At 42.0% G+C, this 23922-nt stretch overlaps 1 protein-coding gene across 1 annotated transcript in view; it reads left to right on the top strand.

Annotated features, from left to right (window-relative positions):
- Window positions 1–22455, top strand: part of nbas (NBAS subunit of NRZ tethering complex) — a 143665-nt gene extending 121210 nt beyond the window's left edge. Inside the window, exons 50-53 of the mRNA XM_069514751.1 lie at window positions 4506–4645; window positions 9020–9167; window positions 10963–11097; window positions 21473–22455. Of these exons, the coding sequence (XP_069370852.1) occupies window positions 4506–4645; window positions 9020–9167; window positions 10963–11097; window positions 21473–21748 (699 nt within the window). The 3' untranslated portion in view covers window positions 21749–22455. The remainder of the gene's footprint in view (window positions 1–4505; window positions 4646–9019; window positions 9168–10962; window positions 11098–21472) is intronic.
- The last annotated feature ends 1467 nt before the right edge of the window (window positions 22456–23922 follow it).

Consider the following 23922-nt stretch of genomic DNA (forward strand, 5'->3'; position numbering starts at 1 on the left):
AAGTAAAACAAGTCTCATGCCAGTGATTCCCAGGAGGAAAAGATGACTCCACTTTCATCTGTCTAGCCGTCACTCCCAGTCTGGCACACATACACGCACACACGCAGGTACAAAGATATAAGTACAGACACACACACACACACACACACACACACACACAGTTTTGCTTTAGAAAAGGAAAAAACATCATCTGGTCTAGGTCCTGTCTACTGCAGCCTTTATACCTATATACATCTCCATTTCAATCCTTTGATGAGTGTGTGTGTGTGTGTGTGTGTGTGGGTGTGGGTGTGGGTGTGTGTGGGTGTGTGGGTGTCTGTTTTCAGCCACGTGCCTTGTGACAATTTCTGCCTGCCCAAAAGCACCTCCCTTCTCTCTCTCTTTCACACACACACATACACACACACACACACACACACTCTTACTCTTGTGCACTTCCTCTCTTTTCTCCCCCTCTGTTTTATTATCATATGCTGATAGCAGGGTGAGACTGCATTGCAGGTTTTAATCAGTGGAGAGATACGCTGTCACACTACACAAGCTTTTTCGGGCAAACTACAACACACTGTAATTGCTGTTCAACTTACAGAGATGTGCATGTGATTGTGTTCCTTTACGGCTTCATAAAACTTTAGATGTCATGATATTTTTAGTAAGTCTTAATCAGTGGTAGAGTAAACGTGTTTGTGTGTGGTGCATATGTGTGCATGTATGTTTTTACAGAAATAAGGTCAGTGTCCACACTGTAAAATCACCATTAATAACCTGATATTTTTGCCAAAGAACTATGGTTGAAAATGCTCAACACTTTATGAAATAGATCACAACCATTTTACACTTGTATCACTTCACACACACATTCAACAAGGATCACTCATGCTCCCTGCATTCTCTGGGTTTCCCCATTAAAAACAAAAACACTAACACCAATTCATTAGTGGACAGGATGTGAGCTGTCATCAAATTCTTTCATTGTTTCCAGTGAAGTCATTTTAATTTGCTCTATACATTAGCAAACAGGCATAAGTGATGCTTGTCTAAAAATGTTTTCTTGTTCTGCACACTCTGCCCATTTTAGATTTAACTCTGATTTCGAAAACCCTACTAGCAGCTAAGTACAAGCTAGATTGTAAGACAAGTTCTGACAGTAACTGCAAGCTAGTCAATGAGCGTGTCTCAATTCGAGGGTTGCGTTCTTCTGATGCTGCATTTGAAGACTGATTGCATCAAAGAATCCCAGGATTCACTGGGCTAAGGTGATACATCGTTCTTTCAAAGCTGGGGCCTCAAGCAACAAGATACCAATACTTGAGTTTCATTCTTAAAGATCTGCGTAGACTGCGTCCTCTGAGGGAGGTCATCCCTGAGTTGGAACACAACTAGAATCAGACACAAGCGGAGCAAAAAAACAACAAATCAATGTCATCAGTCAACTCCAACATCAGACAATGAGATAACAGCATTGTCCATGTTTGTTGTCCAAGGCTTTATTAGGACTAACCTGTGAGTTTTGCAAATGTAACGCTATCTTACATATTGTTGGAGTATCCAGAATCAGCTTCCACATTGTGGGGAAATACTACATAGTGGATGTGATATTCATTTTCATCAATTTCCTACCAGAGGAAACGAAAGAAGCCCTCTAAATTCTTTAACTCTGGCCATCACTGTATGTATCACTTTAACACTATACATACAACTTTGTATTGACAAGAAATGCAATGCTAGACAGGCCTGCTGGGTTTAGTTATTTAATAAACAATGAAAGAACATTTGCTATTTGGGCCATAAAATCTCAGCGTACAAATACATGAGCCATTAATGTTTATCCTGCCGTCTAACTGATAGGGAAATTGAGATTGAAGGCATGAGTGGAAAACCGAAGTGGATCTTTTTAATGAAAAGGGAAAAAAAGAGTTGAGAATGGATAAAGATGTACAAAGAAGTGGGCAGATACGTTCGTGCAGTATGGATATATTTCATTCAGCGGATTCACAGAGACCCATTCAATTCATCTGCATCTCACAGTGTCGGCCGACAGTCTTGTCCCTCTTTCTCTCTTTCCCTCTTTCCCTCCTCTCCCTCCTCTTCCTGACCTCCTGCCCTCCTGTTCTTTGTACAACACCACAGAGGATATGTTGATTTTAATCACCAGGCATAATTAATTGCCATCCTTCCTTGTTAAGAAAATAAAAGCCTCACAGCCACATAGTAATTGGCAGCAATATCATCTGTGGTCTAATGTCGCTGGGTTTGGATGACTGTGTGTGTTTCTGCGACTGAGTGTGTGAGAGAGGATATGCTGGAATGTATTTGTATGTGAGACGATTGTGTTTGTCTATATTTGCTATTTGTAAAGTGTCTTGCGGTGAGAACATGCGGTCAGAATATTATCAGGGAATCCCAAGGCCTTGCATACCCTTTAATATTGCAAGATGATGAATAAATGTGGCTGTAAAACCTATAAAATGCTTCAATGGCAACAAAGTGTTCAGTATTCAACGTTCATAACGTGGTGCTGCAATAACAATGATGAACAGGCTTTGGGTTGCAGTTTACAGTCAGTGATGGATTTGAGAGCTTTAGATTGCAGTCAGGGCTTTTTACAGGTAGTTAAGATTCCATTTCTGTTTCCTAAATGACCTCCATTTCCAGAGGGTCCTGAGCTTCACTTTTACTCATTTATTGCGCCAACCCCCATCATAAGCTGCTTCACTAGGACACATTACCCTGTGCTCTTATGCATAAATTATTGTGTTACCGTCTCAAAACCGAAGACTATGTTTAAAGATGGATGATGTTTTTCCAATTGCTTGTGTCTTAGACATACATGAAGCCAAAATATCCTGGATACGGGTGCTGCCATCTGGTGAATTTGATTTATTTTGGAGCCAGTCTTCGAAGTATTGAAGCTGCAGTATGGAGGTCCCTGCGATGCACACTCTCAACCTATCTTGAGGCAATCTCAGCTGTCAATCATGATGTTTCATCCTTTTTATCAATATCAAATCACTAGAATGCCACTCAGTCAAGCTAGTTACAGCTTTATGGTCATATTTGTTAACTGACTGCGGAGGCTGCCATGTTTTTTACAGTAGCCCAAACTGGACAAACTAAACACATTTTGAGTTTTTATCACAACTGAAGGCCGCCACAGGTTCTCTGTCATGTTTGGAAGGGGAGGGGGAGTTGAGGGTTTTCAGCTGCAACATGCAACTTCACCACTAGATGTCACTAAATTCTACACACTGAACCTTTAAAGACATCATCCATTTTGTGTCACACAGACATTGGTCATTAGATAATGCAAGAAAGTTTCCCCCTGAAAACACAGTTGGGTTCCACCATGTAGTTTCCATGGAGCTAAAGCATAAGGAGGCCTAATCTACTTAGTCTGCATAATGACCTACACAGCATGAAACAACCAGCTGTAACCCCCCCTGTGGAATTTTAACAAATATCTCTTGGTTGTGTGTTGTGATTAAAGGTATTGTAATCCAATGATGTATGTATGACACATGCACTGTAGCTTGTGATCCTTAAAAAATAGATATTCAGATGTTCAGACTTTAATACTGATAAAATATCTCCAGGCTTTATATCGAAATCCAGTCATATAAACTTGAGGATGCCACTGAGGCTAAACTATGTTTTATGAATCAGACTGCAAGTGATCCATGTGCTGCGTGTTTTTCCTCGTGCTTGTGTGTGTGCGTTCACGTATGTGTGCGTGTGTGACAGAGCCCGTCGAGGCAGCAGCCATGCTTTGGCAGGTTGTAGTTTTCCCCTCAGAAATCAGCTGCTCTCTGAACTGTTAAATCACACTAGAAGCCAACCTTTGAGAAGAAAATTAATTACTTTCCCTCCGCCTCCTTTCATTTTCCACATTTACCCTCCCTCATTCCTTTTCATTCTCTCTTTCTCCTGCTCTCCATCCAGATCTCTCTCTTTTCTATCATAATAGTATGAAATAATTTTCACCACAGGTGACATTTATTTAGACTAGCGCGTAAAATGTGCCATTACGAGAGAAGCCTCCCTCCCTCCGCCCGCTGCCCTGTTTGAAGTTTGAAGGCTGTGATGCTAGTATAGATCGACTGTGTGTGACGGCACAGTTCATTCAGGTCTCGCTTTGGCTGGAATGTCTAACTGACAAACTCCGCTGCAATCATTAGGTTGTCAAGTTTGTCGGGAGCACACTTCATTTGAAATCAATTAAAAACTGCTCTCCTGTTTCTCTTGTGTTCGTGCTGGATGCAAATAGCAAATCTCTGGGATACACTCCTCCTTGGATGATGCTGGCATTTATCATCAATTTTATCCATCACATTGCACATGTTACAGATATGTACTGAAACAGATGAATTATACACTTCATTAGTGATTTATTTTAAATTAATTGGGGATTTCTTACAATCAGAAACTTCCCAGCAGGCCTTTGTTTTTTGGTCTCAAATGTATTTACTGTTCTCACCTGCCTGCTTCCTCTCTTCTTTTTGTCTCAGGTCCAGATAGAAGACGTAGAGAATGAGGACAAGCGATACACTCTCTTTCTGGAGCTGCTGGACGCTGCTCAGAAGTGGGAGGACTTTCAGCTGCTCATGCTTCTCCTCCAAGCATGGCCACCGATGTTGAAAGAGGATGTGTAAGACAAATGACTTATTTTTATTCTTTCAAGGTTAAGTTTGACATTGTGCTTATTTATAGTCTTGCATGGAGTTAGCATATTCTCCAAAACAATTCATACCTCATTCAAAGATTCACACCACAACTACATATTCAAATAAAGGCAGATTTTGGGGGAAATAAAATGCAGACGTCATCACACCTTACCTCAGTTTTCCTTTTTTGTAACCTTTTCTGTCTGTGTGTCGGTGCCCTCTCAGTCAGTTTTTAAAGTTAACTAATGGCATTCAGTAGAGCTCAGACACATTAAATCCAATCAAACTGCACCAAATTGCACACACTCATAGATATCAGTCCCATAAACGTGCCTGATTCTTTTTCTCCTAGAAATCAATGTAATATTCCCTGGGGAAATTGATGAAAATGTGAACGCTGTATCCACCCCAATATTTAATGGGCTCTTTCTTGGTCTATGTCTCGTCTTTACACCAAGTTTCATTGAAATTCGTTGTATAGTTTTTGCTTAATCCTGCTAACATCCAACAAATAAACAAATGGACACGAGTGAAAGCGTTATGTCCTTGGTGAAGGTCATAATGATCGCCACTTTACTAGTTTGGGTCAAAGCAGCCTCTTATCCTCCCTTAAACTCGTGTAAGTGCTAGCGGGTGAATTCAGGGACATATGAGGATATATCAATTTGTTTCTTCTGTGCAGTGTGTTGTCATTTAAGTGAGAGTGGAAATGGAAAATATTGGCTGAAATCACTCTGGGGCATGTGTTGTACATAGACTTTCAGTTGGAAGTGAATACAGGTGCCCTGACAAAGCTTCAGGCTCCGGGCTTCTTCGCACCAGCGTCCGTTGTATTATCGATAAGTGCCTAATGATGCGATTGCTCTTCTCTTCTCATGCTTCATTGTTCTCAATTAAAAGTGAGGCCCTCTGAGACGATACAGGGGTTACGCTGTCTGGAGTTTGTCCCTCCAGCTCAATCAAAGCAGCCTGAGTATCAGACAGTTTCGATCAGCAGTTTAAAGTGGACTTCTTCTCCAGCAGTTGTTAAAAACTTAAAAGGGTGTGCACAAAGCTGTGTGTAGGTGAATTAGCTTTTGATTGGACAAAGACTTTTTGGTGATGAACAAGATTTACATATGTTCATTACTGATGCTTCAGTTAAAGGTCAACACAACCTGGCTGAAACACTGTGCCAGGATCAGATTATTTAATATGAGATCAGGGAACAACCCTGATGCATCTTCATGACTTCTCTGAAGTATAAAGGTGAACAGGCAGGAGGAGCAGAGAAAAACCTCCTGGATCAGGTATGTCAACAACCCTGGCTTTATTGATCACACCTCAGACTAAATCAAACCAGGGGCAATATTGTCTATTATCCTTTTTGACCAAACAGTTCCAAATTCTGCAAATACAATTTGATTAATAATATCTGTTTGAAAATCACCCTGTTTTTTGTCAGAGAGAGACTCTGATGTTTGAATGGATAGAAAAGATGTTGAGGTTGATGGCTGTTTGTTTTGCTCTGGTCTAGAGCATAACCAAAATTATATACTGCAAATGTTTCCAGCACATTTGGGCATGATTTTCTTAATAATTTCTACTTTAAAACTAGCCAGGAAATAATTGGTATTGATATTTGAGTCACCCTGTGCTATTCATGCCTGCAGGAACTTTAATCAATTGACAACAGTCATAGCAGTACCAGACGGTACTTGAGCCAACAGAAAGCATAACTGCAGGAAGATTTTTGGGGCCAGAAAACTCTGAATGACTTTAGATGTCAGTTCCTTCAGCTGAAATGCAAATGAGCTTCCTGAGTTCCTGAAAAGGTTCCTGCGCCCCTGGAACAGTTCCTGTAGTGGAAGTAGTTTGCATTTTTTTCCAGCTCAGTTTGGTCCATTTTCAAGCTGATATGGTTTAACCTGATCCAAAGTAACAGAAAGTAGCTTAGTGTTGAGGTGAGAACTAAATTTCTGACAGCGAGACAACTGAAGTAGAAATAGGTGAAATGCTTTTTATAGTTGTTGTACTGTAAACAAACAAAGAGTGAATAGTATCAATGGAAAATATGGAAAGGTTATTGTTTATCAGAGTATGTTTAATACAAACAAACTAGAGTTGGTGAGAAGGTATTGTCTCTCCTGGTACAGTCAACTTCACCTGAGAAGCATCAGTAGAGAAAGGATTAGGTTTGGACAACACAGCTGCTTTAAGTTCACCCCCCAATTTTACAGACTCTGACTTTTCAAGAAGAGCAGCTGTAGCCAAAGCACTGGCGCCGGGCGACAGTCGGCTACAATCAATTCTTTTCACCGCAGACTGAGCCGGTGGATTGTCTCAGATTTAAATGCAAACATAACGCTGAGTACAAACTCAGCCTCTGATTATGGATTTGTTTTTTCTCTCTGGTCTATTTAGTTGTCCTCATTTAAATCTCTCAGGGTAATTTGCTGCCACATGCACACACACATGAACCACGCTGAAACGTGCCTTGTCTCTTTGAATCATAGAAGCCTTTAGTCCGGTCTGCGTTAACCGTGCATTTTATATACAACTGCAGTGCTGTATCCTGCTCTCGTAATTTGGGACACAAAACTCAGAATAACTTAACCTTCAAGCGATGGAGACTTGAGGACGTTATCTCTTACACCGTTAACCTTTACCACTTGTCTGACTCAGCACTTGTGTGTGTGTGTGTGTGTAGAAAGAGGATTTGTTCCAGCAAGACTACAAGAGGCTGTTTTGGGAGCTATACTGAGCGTTGCATCTCAAAAGCTTATCCTTTAGTCTGCATAAATTGAGTCATGATTCAAAGCACGCATGGGGGCTGGCTATGACTCACGCTGCACCCTGTGACAGATTTTGGCGAGTGCCGCAGACACCAAGCTGCACTCAGCTGTACCCCTCCACCCCCGATAAAAGCCCAGGAGGCGGCTGTGTGCCAGCGAGTGCAAGTGGACTCTGTTTGCTCCCGTGGCCGCATCATCTGAAGGTGAAGCGGCCTGTCAGGATGAGACATGGCTGCATGGAGAGCTGGCTTTTCTACTGACAGACACTCAGAGGACCCCTGCTGTCTCTCTCTCTCTCTCTCTCTCTCTCTCTCATTTACCAGCTCTTACCACAGGGTATCTTCCTCCAATCACGCCTATTTAGGACATCAGACATCCACCATTTTAGAATTTCTCATCATATAACCAAGGATTTACCACCTTTTTCATCATCTACCTTTTATCGTGTAAAAAACAAAGCACACGTTAAGTTCAAACCAGATCCTCCTCTCATCGCAAACCTCCTCCATCTGTTCAATATTTAATTCCCTGCTAGTCATCTTGATCACAAACAGTACATAACATGTGCTAGCATACTGACGCACATTTTCTGGCCACTGGAAGCATGTCCCCTCCCTTCACAGTGTCTCTGCGCTGCTTGTCTCTGATAGATGAGTGACGGCACTGTTCTAAATCTTAAATCTTACGTTCTATGAATATTAAGGGTCTCACTGAAGCTCACAAATGATGGTTTCCCACAGATCTACTAAGACCTTGGCTTTGGATTAACAAGTGCAACCTCCATAACCGCTAACAGGAGTGTTAGACAGCACATATAGGGGCTGACTTTTCGCCATGCTAATTATAATGCTAATAAAACAACCAAGATCTAATTACCAGATAATGAATAATTTTCATCAATCATTTTTCAACCCATGCCTGATGTGTACACATAAAGTGTGTGCGGGTCGTGCTTCCTTTGTATCCCTGGCGTTCTTGCGGTCCTCGGTGCGAGTTAATCTGTGACTCAGGAGGCTTCGGAAGAGCTCATGAAGAAGTGTGTAAACAAAGTGACACTCCTCACCGCTGGCAGCTGCTCCCCTGTGTTCTCGCCGACACAGAGAAAATGCAGCGTGTAGTCGTTTAATATTAACTGCAGGAGTTTTGTGGTCAAACATCTTTCCTCCTGGCTTACATGTCAACGTCAGAATTCATTAGATCGCCTGGAAACCTCTTGATAATTCTGTCTGCTTTCATGTCAGCCAGTGATGTGAAGGGTTGATGTTATTCTTATGTGGCTGTTGTATTTGTATTATTCATAGTGTACATTTTCATGCAATATGGGGCACATGCAGAAGTGAGCTGCTGTAACCTGTTCATTGACGAACAGGATTAACATCAGGTGACAGAGGACTGTGGAGAAATGAATAACCTTATTGGATTTTTACTTGTATGTGAAATTGATTTTACTATATTCCTATATTATTGTATTCCTGAAAGACGTCTGTCTGTCACATGCTTACCTTTATACCCATCTATGTTTTCCCTTTTTTCACCTCAGAAGACACATTCATACTCAAAGCTTGTTTTTCTCTCTGTCCCCAGATCAGAGTCGGAGCGTAACCCCTGGGTTGTGCTGACCTCGGCCCTGCTGACCCGGTGCCAGGGGTCAGGGGTCAAATTAGACCTGGGTCAGCAGATAGTCGCCATGGTGCGGACTCTCTACAACACCAAGCACAAGCTCCCTGTTCAGGTAATCAGAACACACACACTAGAACATATACACACGTAAGAGTTTGTGTGCAGAGACTCTTTTTGTGTAACAGTGATCTGAAAAGTGCTGTAGATCCATTTATTGTGAAAGTCCACTTTACTTTCAGGGATTTTCCCTTTGCATAGTCTAAAACAATCGGCCTCATAGAAGAACTGCTCTCCTCCAACAGATTTATTATGTGTGATTCAGACCTCTGTCACGTAAGCTAGTCTTCTGTTATCAAGTTTTAAATTGATAAGATTGTATATTGAAGTACTTTTTGAGCAATTATAAGTAAATATATAAATAACACTTCAAAATTACATCACAATTATTCTTTTGAATTATGAAACAATTCTAAAATGTGTCAATGTTACTGTAAAATGTCTCATACGCAACTCTTTTGGGCTGCAAAATAGCACAGTTGACATGCATCCTGCAAACAGCGCTTACAGAGATGGCCGACTGGACTGTCACCATGAAGCTCATTTCCATAAAATTAATTCATGGCTGATGTTATATTTAAACTCTGCCTCATGTGGCCTTTTGTCAACCTACAGACAATAGGAGTGTGGGTCATATGTGCACTCGTACCCTGAGTGCTGTGCTGGTGTGTTAAGATCAGGTGGATGTGTCTTGACTCTTGTGGCTGCTCGACCCGCCAGAGACAGCATGTGAAATTATTATAGCATGCTGGGTAATGTGTTATATTGCCATGGATGAAGGTGTTCCATTGCCAGTGTAACATCACCTATTATAGCACGTAGTTTTTCATCCCACATTACCTTGACCTCTTAAGGTCGCAGTGCGATCTCTGAAATCAGGACTTCAATCTCTGAGCTCGCTGTCATGTTTATGACTCATCATTTACATTTTTCTGAAGTTAGAAGCGATTGTTGAATCTGACGTGTCATGTTCATACAAACTCACTGTACAAACAAATATAAGAGAAATTTAGGATAACAATAACATGTTCCTTCAGGAGGCACATTAAACAGCGTGTCATCAAAATAGGTGGGTCTGCCTGTTTGCATTCAGTGTAACCTCGGTGCCGCGCCACCGTTTTACCAGTTAATACATGAGCCTAAAGCTATTAACCATGCAACCCACAGCAGCGTGTTAGCATCAGCTCAGTGCTTTCTGCGATGTACCATAGGCACTAGCCGCTCTTTGATATCTGACAGCCTCTAATGCTATTCATGCCCTGCTGAGCACCATGGCAGTGGTAAGCCTAATGCCATTCTGTATGTATAGCTCCAGCTGACTGTGATATTAGTTTAGCGTAAATGCTATTCAGTGTGAATAGGCTAGCATCTGCCTTGCTGTCTAATATTAGTGTGGGACGGGGGTGGGAGGTGGAGCCCTTTTACGCTCTTCTGAAGAGCTTTAATTTGAATCTGCTGGAATGAAACTGCCAGAGCATGGGGGAGTCAGATTGCATTGTGATATCCATATATTACAGGATGGGACTGCAACAGGACTCTGTGTGCATGTTTGTGTGTAAATCCTTTTAAATGTGTTATGTGGCTGAGTGTCTGTACAGTATATACACATCGATTAACCTCCACTATTCCTCGCTTCCTTTCTTCTCGGTCTCCCGCTCTCCCCTTTTGTTCTTTCCTCCTTTTTGTTGCTCCGTCTTCTGATTACATTTCCCTATTTTCATCACACTTTTGCTTTTATCTCATTCCTACTGCTTTTCGCCCATTCATCTGTACGTCTATCCATCCCTCCCCTCTCTCTCTCTCTCTCTCTCTCTCTCTCTCGTCCCTGTGTGTCTCCTCCTCCTCTCCAGTGTATCAGACACATAGCCACCCTACTGCTCCAGAACCAGCCGAGCCTGCAGCAGCCCGCTCTCAAGCTGATGGCTGAAAGCGGCGATGAGGAACTGCTGAAGCTGACTCTGGATCAGATCAACAGCATGACACCGGTAAGTGTTGTTGTAACAGTCTAGTGTGGTACATATTCAAATGGACACCAAGTCGACTCCATTTTGGATTGAAACTCAACATTTTGTTTGGATTGTTACTATCAATTAATATATTAATAATTTCCATATTTGATAAAAATTTATTCCTAAAACAAAAATGCACATCACAACTTCCCAGAGCCCAACATGACTGATGAGCACGTACCTGTCAAGGCTAATCCCCTATCTCGCCATGTCAAAGCATTGTTTACCATTAATTGCAACATGCAACTTCAACACTCGATATCACTAAATTCTACACACTGTTACTTTAACTGTTATAAAAAAAGGAAGTTCTCTAAATGATTCCTAATATTGAAAAACCCAACCTTCATATTTTTGCTAACTGTCCTCTAGTTTTGGGAAGCCACAGCCAGATAAGAGAGTAATTGTTTGAGACTGTGTGGGCCCACTCTCCACTGTTTCCAGATCAGATAAGCAACCATCACAAAGTAGGCCTCTCAGACCCAGCAGACCCTCTCTTTGTTCCTGGATCAGATAAGAGAGAGCCTCACTATTAAGTGACAGAAACCCTATTAAATGAAACGTTAGGGCTCCTACGTGTATTGGTCCACCTGAGCAACAGATATGTAATTTGGACGTGGGAAGAGAAAATCAAATGGAGGAGTGAAAGGCGTAGGATGAGAAGCAGGGGTTACAAATGTATGAGAATGTGACCTAGGCTGAGGTGGAGAGAACAGAGCAGAGTGTCAGACTGAAGACACAGGAGTTATATCAGGGAGTGATAGAGCAGGGTTATATGAATACTGTGAGACGGGTAGTGTGTCACGCTGCTTTGAGAAATAATCTTACCTCCATCACCTCAGATCTGAATGAGCAGGGCGTGTTCGGAGCAACACAGAACACTGTTCCTCCGCAGATAACATCAAGAGAGACAGAGAGAAATCGTCTTACATCTAATACATCTGATAATGTGTTGCAAGCGCGGTGGAGCTGCATGCATCTAGTGTGCATTTGTCTATGTGTGTGTTTCTTCAATTGAGAGAGTTTCTCTCTGGCTGAGTGGGAGTGCATTCCAAGGTGTGTTTACATCTACTTCATTTTAGAGTAATGTGTTTTTGGGTATAGTGTTTCTGTTCCCTGAGACTATTTTAAAGGAGCTGTTCACCCAATTTGACAACGTTTGGTACGTCGGGCCAACAGTTTCTGTCCGATTACTCAATTCAGGGCATCTATAGCCAGTGCTCTTTTCTTTGGCACCAAGTTGTTCCAATAAAAATTGTGAGGTGTAACCAGGACACCATCCATATATCCATCAATTGTCTGCTGCAGTTCAGCATAGTTGATCAGGAATTCACTGTGTGTGCAGAAAGCTCATCTGTGACCTGAATGTTGTTATTCAATCCCTTAAGCATTTCATTTGTGAGCTTGATACTTTTAGGAGTATAAAGCATTAAGAACTTCAGGGGTGCAGTGAAAATTTACGAATAAAAAAAAGATTCCATGAAACACCGCTCTTAATTTATTTACCTGCCTCCTCGCGTCTACATTGACAAGCCTGAGGTTGATTTTGCCCACAGCGCACCTTAAATTTATAAACTCTTGCAGTCTTGATTAAGTATGTGAAAATAAAATGTCAGTCTGAGTGAATGACAGGCCTTATCTTCAAACACCCTGAGTGAGTGTGTGTGCGACTGTATTCTCCCTGGCACTTTGCAGTGTATCTGAAGTCACAGACTACTGTGCACATTGTTTCCCTCAGTCCCAACGCATTTTTTTTTTCATGGAGGAGATGCCCATGAGATTACAGCTGAAAAAAAAACAGATTAATTCTGAAGATTAGTTTTTAATTAAAATGGTGTTACAGGATTGCAGGGTGGTATAAGAAGTAAATGAAAGAAAGGTAATTATTTATTTGGCTGTGTATATTTTGCTTCACATTTTACTGCCTCTTGCTTCGTTGCCATATGAGGTTAGTAGGTATGATCAGATCTGTTGGTGTGGACCACTCTGGGTGTTGGGGAGCGAGGAAAGACAGAAAGATATATAAGACTGGTGGAGGTGATTTGAAAGGTAGTGCGTGTAGAGAGCAGATAATGGAGAAATAGTTTGTATTGTTCTTAATGATAAAGGAAAATACAGTGCAGGCATGCATAGGCTTTTGTTTCCTTTCACTGGAAGCAGAAAGCACTCATGTCTTTCCACAAAGTCCCTCCCTCCATCATTTCTTCCTGTCCTCCCTTTTTTGCTTTGCCCCTCATTGGTAAAGATGAATGGGGCTGTGGAGGAGCAGAGGGGAGGCAGGGAGAAAGGGAGTCAGGGGTTAACACCTGCCTGAGTAATGGGAGACAGAGGTATAGGCCTGATAAAAGCAGTCCTGCCAATATAAATGAGCTGTCAGTGCATTTTACAGCATATATACTATAGATCCTGCTGCGTGTGTGCATGTGTGTACAGTCTATGGTGCAAACACATGTGCTGTAAATGTGACAAATGCAATGTTGTCCCAGTATTTGTCTAAGGACATGCTACAAGCAGGGGAAAGCATGGTTGTCATGAGTAGCTAGCTAACTAATCTAACATTAAAAAAACATATTTTTCTGATTGACCATCTCACTCATTTTAAAAAAGTTTAAAATATGAATTTAATGGCTACATACATAATAAAAGACTCAAGCTTCATGTCTCAGGCAGAAAGATCATGTAGAGGAACCTGTGCTGGTTCTCATAGTGGATACTTTGGTCACTTCCCTAACACAGTCCACTGTGTACTCACAGTGCACAAAGTCCGACAGTGTTGTCTAAAATCAAACACCTCCAGTTTGCACTTGCTGTAAATCACAATTGTAACATGTCATCACTACTGTCACCAACTTAACTTTCTTGTGTATTCCCCTTGTTGTCAAGCAACATGGAAGTTTTGCCGCCATCTCTGCAAGAGTGCAAGGCTGCAATTTTCTATCTGAGTTTGTCCGAGCCTGAGAAAACAAACTGAAGCTGACCCAAACCTGATGTTTTGCTAGATTTCAGGCAAATACCCAACATGAGTCCAACCAACCTGAACCAGCATATAGTTTTAAAAAGTGTATTCAATCCTTGCTCTGGTCAGGTATTCACAGTCAAACCTGCACCAATGATTGTATTCTTCTTCTCCTCTCCGTCATTTTGACAAATTTGAAAATCCATTGGTGTTGACCCCTAACACTATAAACCATTAGACCACTTTTAATGAACCGCATGTTATCATAGTTGGAGTGAATGCTCTCAAAATAGCAAGTGTAAGGATAGAAGTATGTGAATTGAGGCAAAGCAATGAAAATAAAGTGTTGTTTTTGTATTGGAGAAGAGCCAGGTAGTTGATGTATTACAGTTCAAATATAAATGTAAAATCTATTTATTTCGCTCTGACCCGTACCTGTTTCGGTGCTTAGCTCTATATTAACAAACTGTAGTTTCACATCGCAACAGAAAAGGCTTTTAGAATGAAGACTAATTAGTTGGAAAAAATAATGATTTTGCCCTGTACAGACACGGACAGAGCTGCTAAGTCTTACTAGCATCAAGGAGCAGCTTCTAAAATGTGAGTAAATACGTGCCTGTCATAACGTCAATCATTTGGCAACTCCACACCTCTGTAGTAACACCAGTGGACTATATGAAGCAAGATATTTATCTGCACGTTTGAAATTGCATCTTAAATTGCAGAGACAGACACTATGTTCTCCAGATCCTGACAGTTTTTGCTTCTTTGCTTTTTAGTTTTGGAAAAACTACAAAAAAAGACACCATCATCCTCAGTGTGACATGTCGAAAGAGCCAGACCTTATCAGAGTTGCCATGTCTAGTTACAATAGCTATTTATGTTGTTTATGGATCTGTTGGTTTCATTATTCAGGAGCTTTTTTTTCTTCGTCCTTGTCAGGTTCTGTTTTTATCACTTGCTTTTAAAATGCTTGTGTCCTTGTGTGCGAGTGTTTAATCGGGTTAAAAACCACTTCAAGGCCTCTCAGACAAACTCAAACACCTTGTCTAACTGCCTGCTGAAGTGAAGACAACAGGCCTGTGTGTGCGTGTGTTTGATTGAGTGATTATGTGTCTAATTGCTTGTTTAAGTGGGCTTGTTTACAGCTTTGGTGCCATATTGGACCTGTTAATCTCACTGTGTTTGCTTGCAACTCACGTTGATCTTTGATTTGCTCACTGCGCTTGTTGTGTGTGTGTGTGTGTGTGTGTGTGTTTGCTCGTGTGCGTCACAGCCCACTTTTATTTTTATTTTTTGGCTTCACTGCCTCTTCTTCTGCCACTTTCAATCATGTCACGCTGTAACCAACGACTGTTTGGTGTTGTGTGTGTGTGTGTGTGTGTGTGTGTGTGTGTGTGTGTGTGTGTGTGTGTGCATTTGTGTACATGCTGTGTGTTGCGCCACTACGGCCTAGGGACAGTGAGGATGGAGGGATGAGAGACAAAAAGAGCCTGAGAGGAGGAGAGAAAAGGTTGACAGGAGGAGGAGTGGAGATAGTTATGTGTTGTCTGGCATTCCAAGGAAGCTTTATGATTGAAATGATAAAAGAAGGCTTGGCCATGAATTATGTATTAAGAATTGTACGTGAATAGTAATCCCAATTAGGCTTTCAGCCGGGTTTAGATTGAGGAGAGCGAGGGAGAGTGGAGAAAGACATACACAGGAAATGAGAGATGTATAGGCCAAGAATAGAAAACACGAGTGTGAAAGATGGACCAGGCCAATCAGGCAACATTTAGCCGCCACTGACAACAAGAAGGAAATACAACCTTGTCTGTCTCTCAGCAGTGAGGCAGCAAGAAATGAGAAGGTAATAACAAGAGCGAATGGGGGGTTGGACATTGTATGGCTTCAGTTTGATATGTCAGTTCTCTTGTCATGCTGAGTGTTCATCCACTCACAGCACACGCCAGCTGTGAGCGTGCACACACACACACACACACACACACACACACACACACATACACACATACACACATAGAGGAGGCAGAAGATGCCTCTTGTTTTTCGCTTCACTGAAAAGTCAAGACAAGGTTGTGTTTGAACCTTTAGAGGAGACCTGAAGGGGCTTTTAACCTGACACACACACACAAAAATACATACACCCCAGGACAGGTTTTCATGTTCTCTGAGCCGTTGACCTTTCGGTCAGAGAAAGGTAGGCATGATGGATGTATTCCCCCCTCAATCAGATCCTATTTGCGCTGAACTCTTTGTAAAATGGCGAGGCCTGGGCAGACCGCTGAGGAAACTCAAAAACTCAAAGAGAAGGAGGGATGAGGAGGGAGGATTCACTGGAGGTAGGAGGCAGGAGGCAGGACAGATATACAGGTTTGTTAGAGCAGATGGGATGGTGAGCTGCGGAGACGACTTGGAGGTTGTGTCATAACCGCTTTTTACATCGACATCAACCCGAGCACAAGGTTAACACTGCTGAGGTGTCCCTGAACAGAAAACTACAACCCCTCCAACCCCACGTCTACATTCAGACATTAAGTCAAAGAAGCATCTGTCAACATCTGTCATTGACTCCCATTAGGGAAACAAACAGAAATAATATATACACTTCACTACCAACTTTGCCAAATGAAGCTGAGCTGCGTGTCATTGGAGGACAGAACCATGTCAATATTATTTTCATCTGCGTTGGATTGCAGCAATGTGGCGAGCCAATCACAGCTCACCTTGAAAACCTTGTGACGTAGAAGTGAAAATTTGAAGCAGTTGTGATGCAGTTAAAAAGTACAATTTCTTATTATAACAATATGGCAAGACACATTTAAAACTGGAATTGCACTGAGAAAGGCCCAGCAGTCCCCTCATGAAACCACATTTAAAATTTAATAGATCCAGATTTTTTTAGATCTGCACAAAATTGCACAGACTCACAAATATCAGTCCTCTAAATGTCTAATCTACAAAGTCCTGCATCTGTCCCTTGATCCATATCAACACCAAAATACCTCATCTTGCAATCTTACGCCCATATCCTCTATGTGAACAAACTCTTCACAGGTAAATCAATAGAATAGAAGTAGGAAATTTTAATTTGTTGTTGTTATTGAGAGCTCAGTGAGGAGATTTATAATTAGAGAATTATAGCTTAGCATATCGTAAATACTAAAAGTCGAAAGGAGACCGCTAACCTTAAAAACTAAAATGTATCCTTTTTTTTTAACTTCATTGTTTATATCGAATAATCCTGTTGTACCCTCATAATGAGTGAGGTGCTGCTGGACTGCTTTAGTTGCTGCCGGACGGAGACAAGCTAGCTGTTTTCCCTTGTTTCCAGTCTGGTCCTCAAGATAAGGCTATCATGTTGCGGCATTCGCTGCATATTTAATGGATGGATATGAGAGTGGTATTGACTTTCTTTCTCAACTTTCTGCAAAGTATTTTTTTCTCTCCATAATGATGAATTATTCCTTTAATTACAGCCTGTTCAGAATCATTCATTTCGACAGCGGCAATTTGCAAAACCATTGACATGATGTGATTATATTGTGATAATGTGATTCCACTAAAAGAGGGGAAATGTACATATTGAATTATCACCCATCACTCTCATGAAAATGTAACAATTCTAATTATTACAAATAAGTTATTCAGTTCAGTAAATATAATTCTTGAGTGTTTTCTTCAGCGGAGGGAAGTAGTAAAATGTCTCATGTGATGTCTACAAGAATATTGTAGCGATGAGGGGTGATTAGGAAATGTTCTTTTCAAGACAGGCTGCATGTGTAGGCAGGGATCGTCTGAACTTTGTCGTTATTCTCAGCAGTCTACCGTTTATTTCATGCTCACGGTATGTGTGAACGCTGCAGGAGGAACAGCTGTGCCTGAAATGCGGCGCTCCTACTGTAAAAAGGACATAAAGTTATCTGCTCCACTCTGATATCAAGATTCCCCTCCATCCCTCCGTCGCCCTGCCGTGCCTTCACATCTATTTTCAGCTCCACTGTCAATCTGACTGACTCAAATCTGCTGTCTCTCTTGACACCGTCAAACTGTAATAGCCTGCCTGCTGTACGGGTGTGTGTCAGGGTGTCAGTGTGTGTGCAGAACCAGGCCTGGGCTTGTGCTTTTCTCTCTTCCATAATGGACCAGGAAAGACAGAGTATGTGTGTGTGTAGAGATGGCTGGTGTTTTATGTATATGTGTGTGTGTGTGTTTACTATATGTGCCTATTCCAGTCCTGATATTGGCCACAGTGCACGGCAACACTGTGCCTTGGCCTCTGAATCTCAAAATATTTCCTGCAGCCTGAACACATAATTTATGCGTATGTAGATCTTTTCTAAACTGGTCGTCCGCGCTGTATTACAGGTGTGATATCTGAAGCATGCACAACGCTGGCACCTGTGTTTCGCTCCCTGTTGTTTGATATCCTGGCACATTTCAGTCAGAGTGACATAAGTATGCTCTGCGTCTCACTTTTGGAAGCCACCTGAGCGTATATATGTAGATCCATGTGGAGGTGTGAGCTCTCATTAAACACAACCTGCAAGCAGTGTAGTGCCAGTTCACACTAAAAAGAACTAGTTCAAAGTTCAGTTCATACAGATGAAAATGAACTGGTTCTTGACAGCAGGAGAGTGGAGGGAGGACACAGGAAACCCCAGCACGGTACACTGCATATCTCAATATCTTGTTATTGGACTGCCTAGCCTAACTTTTTATAGACATGAATTAATCATGGTCTCCAGAGGATGAATCCTAATAACTTCATAATAGGTTGAAATTTAATTTTTTTTAAGTGAAATGTCTCAGCAGCTTTTGAATGGATTGCCAGGGAATTCGGCACCAACATTAATTCCAACTTCAGCATTAATTATAACTTTGCTGGACCCTGCACTTCCCATCTAGTGCCATCTGCAGGTCAAAATTAAAAATCACATTCGCAAATGTAACTACAATTCCATTAACCACAGCTTTATCTGGAATTCAGTGCAAAACTGCAACTGTTCTCATGTTAACACACTAAACTCAGCATGTTTAATGTGGTAAATATTGAGCATGTTAGCCTCACAAAGCTGATAGCTCTGGACTTTTGGTTTGGTTCTGACCATCATTTCTATCTGTGCTGAAAAGTTTGCATTCACCAGTTTATAGCTGAGATCTGGAAAAGTAGCAATGTTGGTGGCAAAAAGCTGATTTGATCCACAGTATGTGCTGTAGTTGTATTACATTACTGATGCTGTCACTTTACCTCAAACCTGCGGGCTTATCTGTAATACAACTGATCGGAGTGATAGCCTAAACCACATTTCTTTGCGGTGTAAAAATATCACTCGATTCTTGGTGCACATCTGGAAACTTAAAAATTCGATAATATTGCCTTCACACTGAGAGATGTACTTGCTCCTCTACCCGTCAGGTTTAAAATTGTCTGTGTGTGATATTGAGCTCAAAGAAATATCAATGTTCACTGCAGCTGCACAACTTCCATGTGGAACATTTGTTCTGGGCCTCTGCTGAGGCTCCACAATCAGGAGTTTGAAGCTGGAGCTGTTAAGTTGTTTTGAAGTGCCTCTCCCTGGTTTTAGTGTGCATTTCATTCTTGGAAACAGTTGGTGCACTTAGAAATGTATGTATCTGATGCTTTCAGTGCCTGTCTGCCTTCCACCTCTCCAGCTCCCTCCATCTTTCCCCCCGTCATTCATTTTCCACACTACTAAGCCCTCTGGTCTGTCTCATCACTCTTTCCCCCCTTAATTCTCATTATAACCAGACGACCTCCTCATCCGCTTCTTCCTCGAAATTTCTGTCTGTCTTTCTCTCCGTGGCCTCCTCCTCCCTCCCCCAGCATGTCATGATTCATCTGGACTCGTCTCTCAGTGAAATTAAATTATTATTATTATTAGTCATGCATGACATACTGTACTGTATCTTTTTAAGTGTTATGTGTCAACCCTACGTCTCCTTTTCATCCTTTACCAAAGCCACTATGAATCTCTATTAAAATGAGAATTTCATTAAAATCCTACAGAAGCAATGAATCTTAGGAAGCAGTGATAATTTTCTCTGCTTGTGTTACTACGATGTAAGTGTTGTTTTATGTGCGAAGAAAATATTCAGTAACTCCATCAGGGGATGATGTCATTGCCAATGACAACAGTTGAATGTCTCTCATCTCTCACGTGAGCCGTTCAGGTTCTATCATCACTAACGAAGTGATGCGTTTTTACCAGGTTTTATGTTTTTACGGATGAATTGTCCTTCAAGGAGACAGAAATGGAGCGAAGCAGACACCGAGATGAGAGATTTGAGAGTTGAGTTAAGAGAGAAATTCATTCAGCTCTCTTCTCGTTCTCCGCTGCAGAGGAGAAGACATGAGCTCTACATTTATAATTGATCTGCCTCAGGCCCAGATATACACTGAAAGGGACTCACTGTTGTCTGTGTGAGTTTGTGTGTGTTCACATGAAGTGTAAAGTTCAAGCTTAATAATGGAGACTGCAAACAGGTGAGAGTCACAGAGACATAGAGACGACCTTTAAACCCCGGCACTCTGGCCTGTAATCCAGTGTACCAGTGTCCAGTGCGTGCGTTAGGTCACCTGCCGTGAGAATGGTTGTGGTGCCCTTACTGACCTGACACTGTGGCCTCATCAGGTTTCTAAAGGCATCTAACATTGTCACCACACACAGACTGAAAATACTGCAGGAGGAGGCTACAGTTACATGTTGCTACACATCACTGTGGCATGAAAATCACTCACATCAGCCAATAAAGCTTCCTTCAAACAATTTGAAATGTTCCAGAGAGGCTGGAGAACCCAAATGTCCGAGACAGTTGCTTTTCCTTTGGGCTTCTTTGTAAAATGTTTGGAGAACGTGTGAGTGAGCTCATGTGAGGACACATTGGGAACACTTCAATACTATTTACAGTGGGAGTGGGCGTGTTGATCTTTCAAACACACAACAGATGCAAATCTAATTAGAACAAATAAGAACTTCTATATCTTAGGATGAAAAAGAGGTGACATACACGTAAAAGATGAAGATGTTAACTTGAAAACATAAGAGCTGTTGACTGTGAGGGCCGGTGCTGGTGTCAATGTGCTGTAAACAGAAATGAATTTATACGTCATGTCCTGCCTCCTGCATGAACTGCCTAGGTGGTGTCCTCTCCTGCTGCCGTCTGCATATGTGAAAAACAAAGTCCTGGAAATGTCCAGACCTGGAGTTCACATATGAAAACGGCTCCACCGTGTAGAGACTGTCTGCCGAATGTTTTCTAAAACTTCTGGAGGTTTAACTCGTTCTTCACAGTGATGAAAAAAGGCAATCACACTTGAGAAGGAAAATCTCTCCTGACTCTGTCACCATGTGTCTCCTCTCATCCTTCTAGGAGACGGCTTCCTCCAGCGATGCCGAGCTCCTGTCACTGCTCCTGGATGCCGGGCTCCTGGTGGGCTGCGTCTCCTCGGCCCTGTACCCCCTGCTCAGTTCCCACATGCTGTCCCACCAGCAGGAGGGGGGCTGGGACGTGGAGAAGGCCGCAGCTGAGCTGATGGCGGCGGGCCACAGGCCCGAGGCGGGCTCCCTGCTGATGGCTCACCGCGGAACATACCAGGCCCAGTTCACCTTCAACTCTGCCTTGGCTGTTCTCCGGAAGTGGCTGTGAGGGGGGAGTGAAGCAGGAGGTGAGGGGGCAGTTTGGACCACGGCCACGGACCACTGTGATGAAACAGATTTATAGAAGAAGAGCGGGATGGCGTTGAGAGAGTTGGATTGGATTTAAGTGGAGAATAGAAGCGATGTGAGGCCGTGCCTCAGCATTTGCTCTCAAGGTATTAGACCAAATACCTTTAAGAGTGAAACATCCACTCGATTACAAAGACACACATTCATAAATACACAAACCTCTGCTGTCATGAATGAATATTCAGACAAAGCTGATCAGAAAATGCATTTTTCTGTTGCATACGTCCATCCATGCATCCGTGCATCTGATTGTGCGATGGAGTAATTGTGCAGTAGCCGTGGAAACAGTGGGTGGATATTAGCCTATTGTTCTGTGACAGGTTTGCCTGTTTGAGGTCCCATTGTTTAACACCATGCCTCTGCTCTATTGTTTTCCCCCTAATAATGTCTAATTAATTCCTGCTAAACAAATTAGCCCCGCAGCTGCCCCGCACCCCGTCTGTGCAAACGCACAAATACTGTACACGAGCGCAGACACCCCGTCGTTATCATGTAGGGCTAATGATGATGCGGACTAATAGTATTTGTGTGTGTTTACGCATGCAGTGATGCTGTCAGCTTGTTTCACTATCAGGTTTTAGTCTGTTCCACCGTTCAGAGCTGAAATAAAGACAAATAATAACATGAGCTGTGATTTGAATTGTGTTAAATTCCTTTTTATTATAATTGTACATACACACAATTGTGTTCAAATGAATGAGTTCCATCTCATTTTGAATGCACTCAAATCGTTTGCATTATAATTACAGCAATTTTACATTGTTCTAAGAAAATTACATCCCTCTGATCATGTGCCCCCCCCCATGTTTTGTTACACAATCATTCTTAAGCAGTTTAGCAGTTTAATAGTTTTCTCTCGTCAGCACGCAACTCCTCAGAGGCTTTGGAGCAACCAAGTGCTTTCACCTACACTAGTGTCGCTAAAGCATTTTTACCTTGTTTCTTCTTTCCAGCCCTTTAAACTGATAATTGTTTTTTTAAAGAAATTAGTTGCAGGAAAAGAATTGAGGGAGAAAGAAAAATCAAAGTATCTAATTTATCTTGTTTGCCAAAGCGATTTTTAAGACCAGGTTCAAAATGAAACATAGAGTGGTGCTGACTTCAGGTCCCCAGAGCAGCCAGTTTTTTGAGGATGTGCAAAAACAGTGAACCTGCCTTTCAAAAACAAACATGATCTTAATGAAGAGTGGGGGGAAGACAGGATTCGATTAGTTCAGATGAAAGATCAGCTTTTTCCTTCCAGAATTGTTTTTATCCAATTGCATTGCAAAGGAAATAGCAATACCTCAGATATTAATGCTGGTTAGCACTATCGTCTCACAGCAGGAAGGTTCTTGGTTCGAATCCCGGTTTGGTCTGGTGAGTTTGCATGATTTTGGCTTTTCTTCAGGTACAATTCAGCCATTTTCAGAAATGACCTGCGGGTAAACTCCTGAGAATCTACAGAGTTTACCTGCAGTCTGCATTTCACACATGAACAACACAGCAGGAGGTTTTCTGCACAGCAGCAACGAATCCTCCACATTGTTAAGGCAAGAGGTGGAGCACAGCATACTGTGGGGGCCAGGTGGAGCAGGTCAGAAGAAACTGACATCTCAATCTGACATTTGCGTTCACACAGAATGTCTGAAAGCAGCTTTGAGTCATTTGGAGACTCATAATTGAGCACTGGTTTGAATGAGAGCGCTAATGGTTGTTTGTCTCTGTGTGTCAGCAGCTTCATCCACACTATTACATGTCTGTTAAACATGTAGAAACTCTACGAATACTTGTATATATATTAATATTTGACTGTGCACACGTATGCCCAGTGTACATTAGCAGTCACATGATTTGCAATTTCAGGCAAATCGCTTGTGTGGACAGAGATAGTTTTAGTTTGAAAATCTATTTACCTGCCTCCTGGTGTCAGCTGAGTCCGGCTCCAGGCCCCATCCCCACCCACGACCCTTCAGTGTAGGTAATGGATGGATCAACACTGTGGTCACTGACATTAAACACAGTGAAAACATAAATCCTCTCTCAGCTTCTTCTCCGGATGGGCTCCTACATGAGCTCATAGGGAAAATGTTTCTAGGGCCTTTAAGATTTAAA

The sequence above is a fragment of the Paralichthys olivaceus genome, chromosome 19 (genome assembly GCF_024713975.1).
Source record: "Paralichthys olivaceus isolate ysfri-2021 chromosome 19, ASM2471397v2, whole genome shotgun sequence".
Classification (NCBI taxonomy): Eukaryota; Metazoa; Chordata; class Actinopteri; order Pleuronectiformes; family Paralichthyidae; genus Paralichthys; species Paralichthys olivaceus.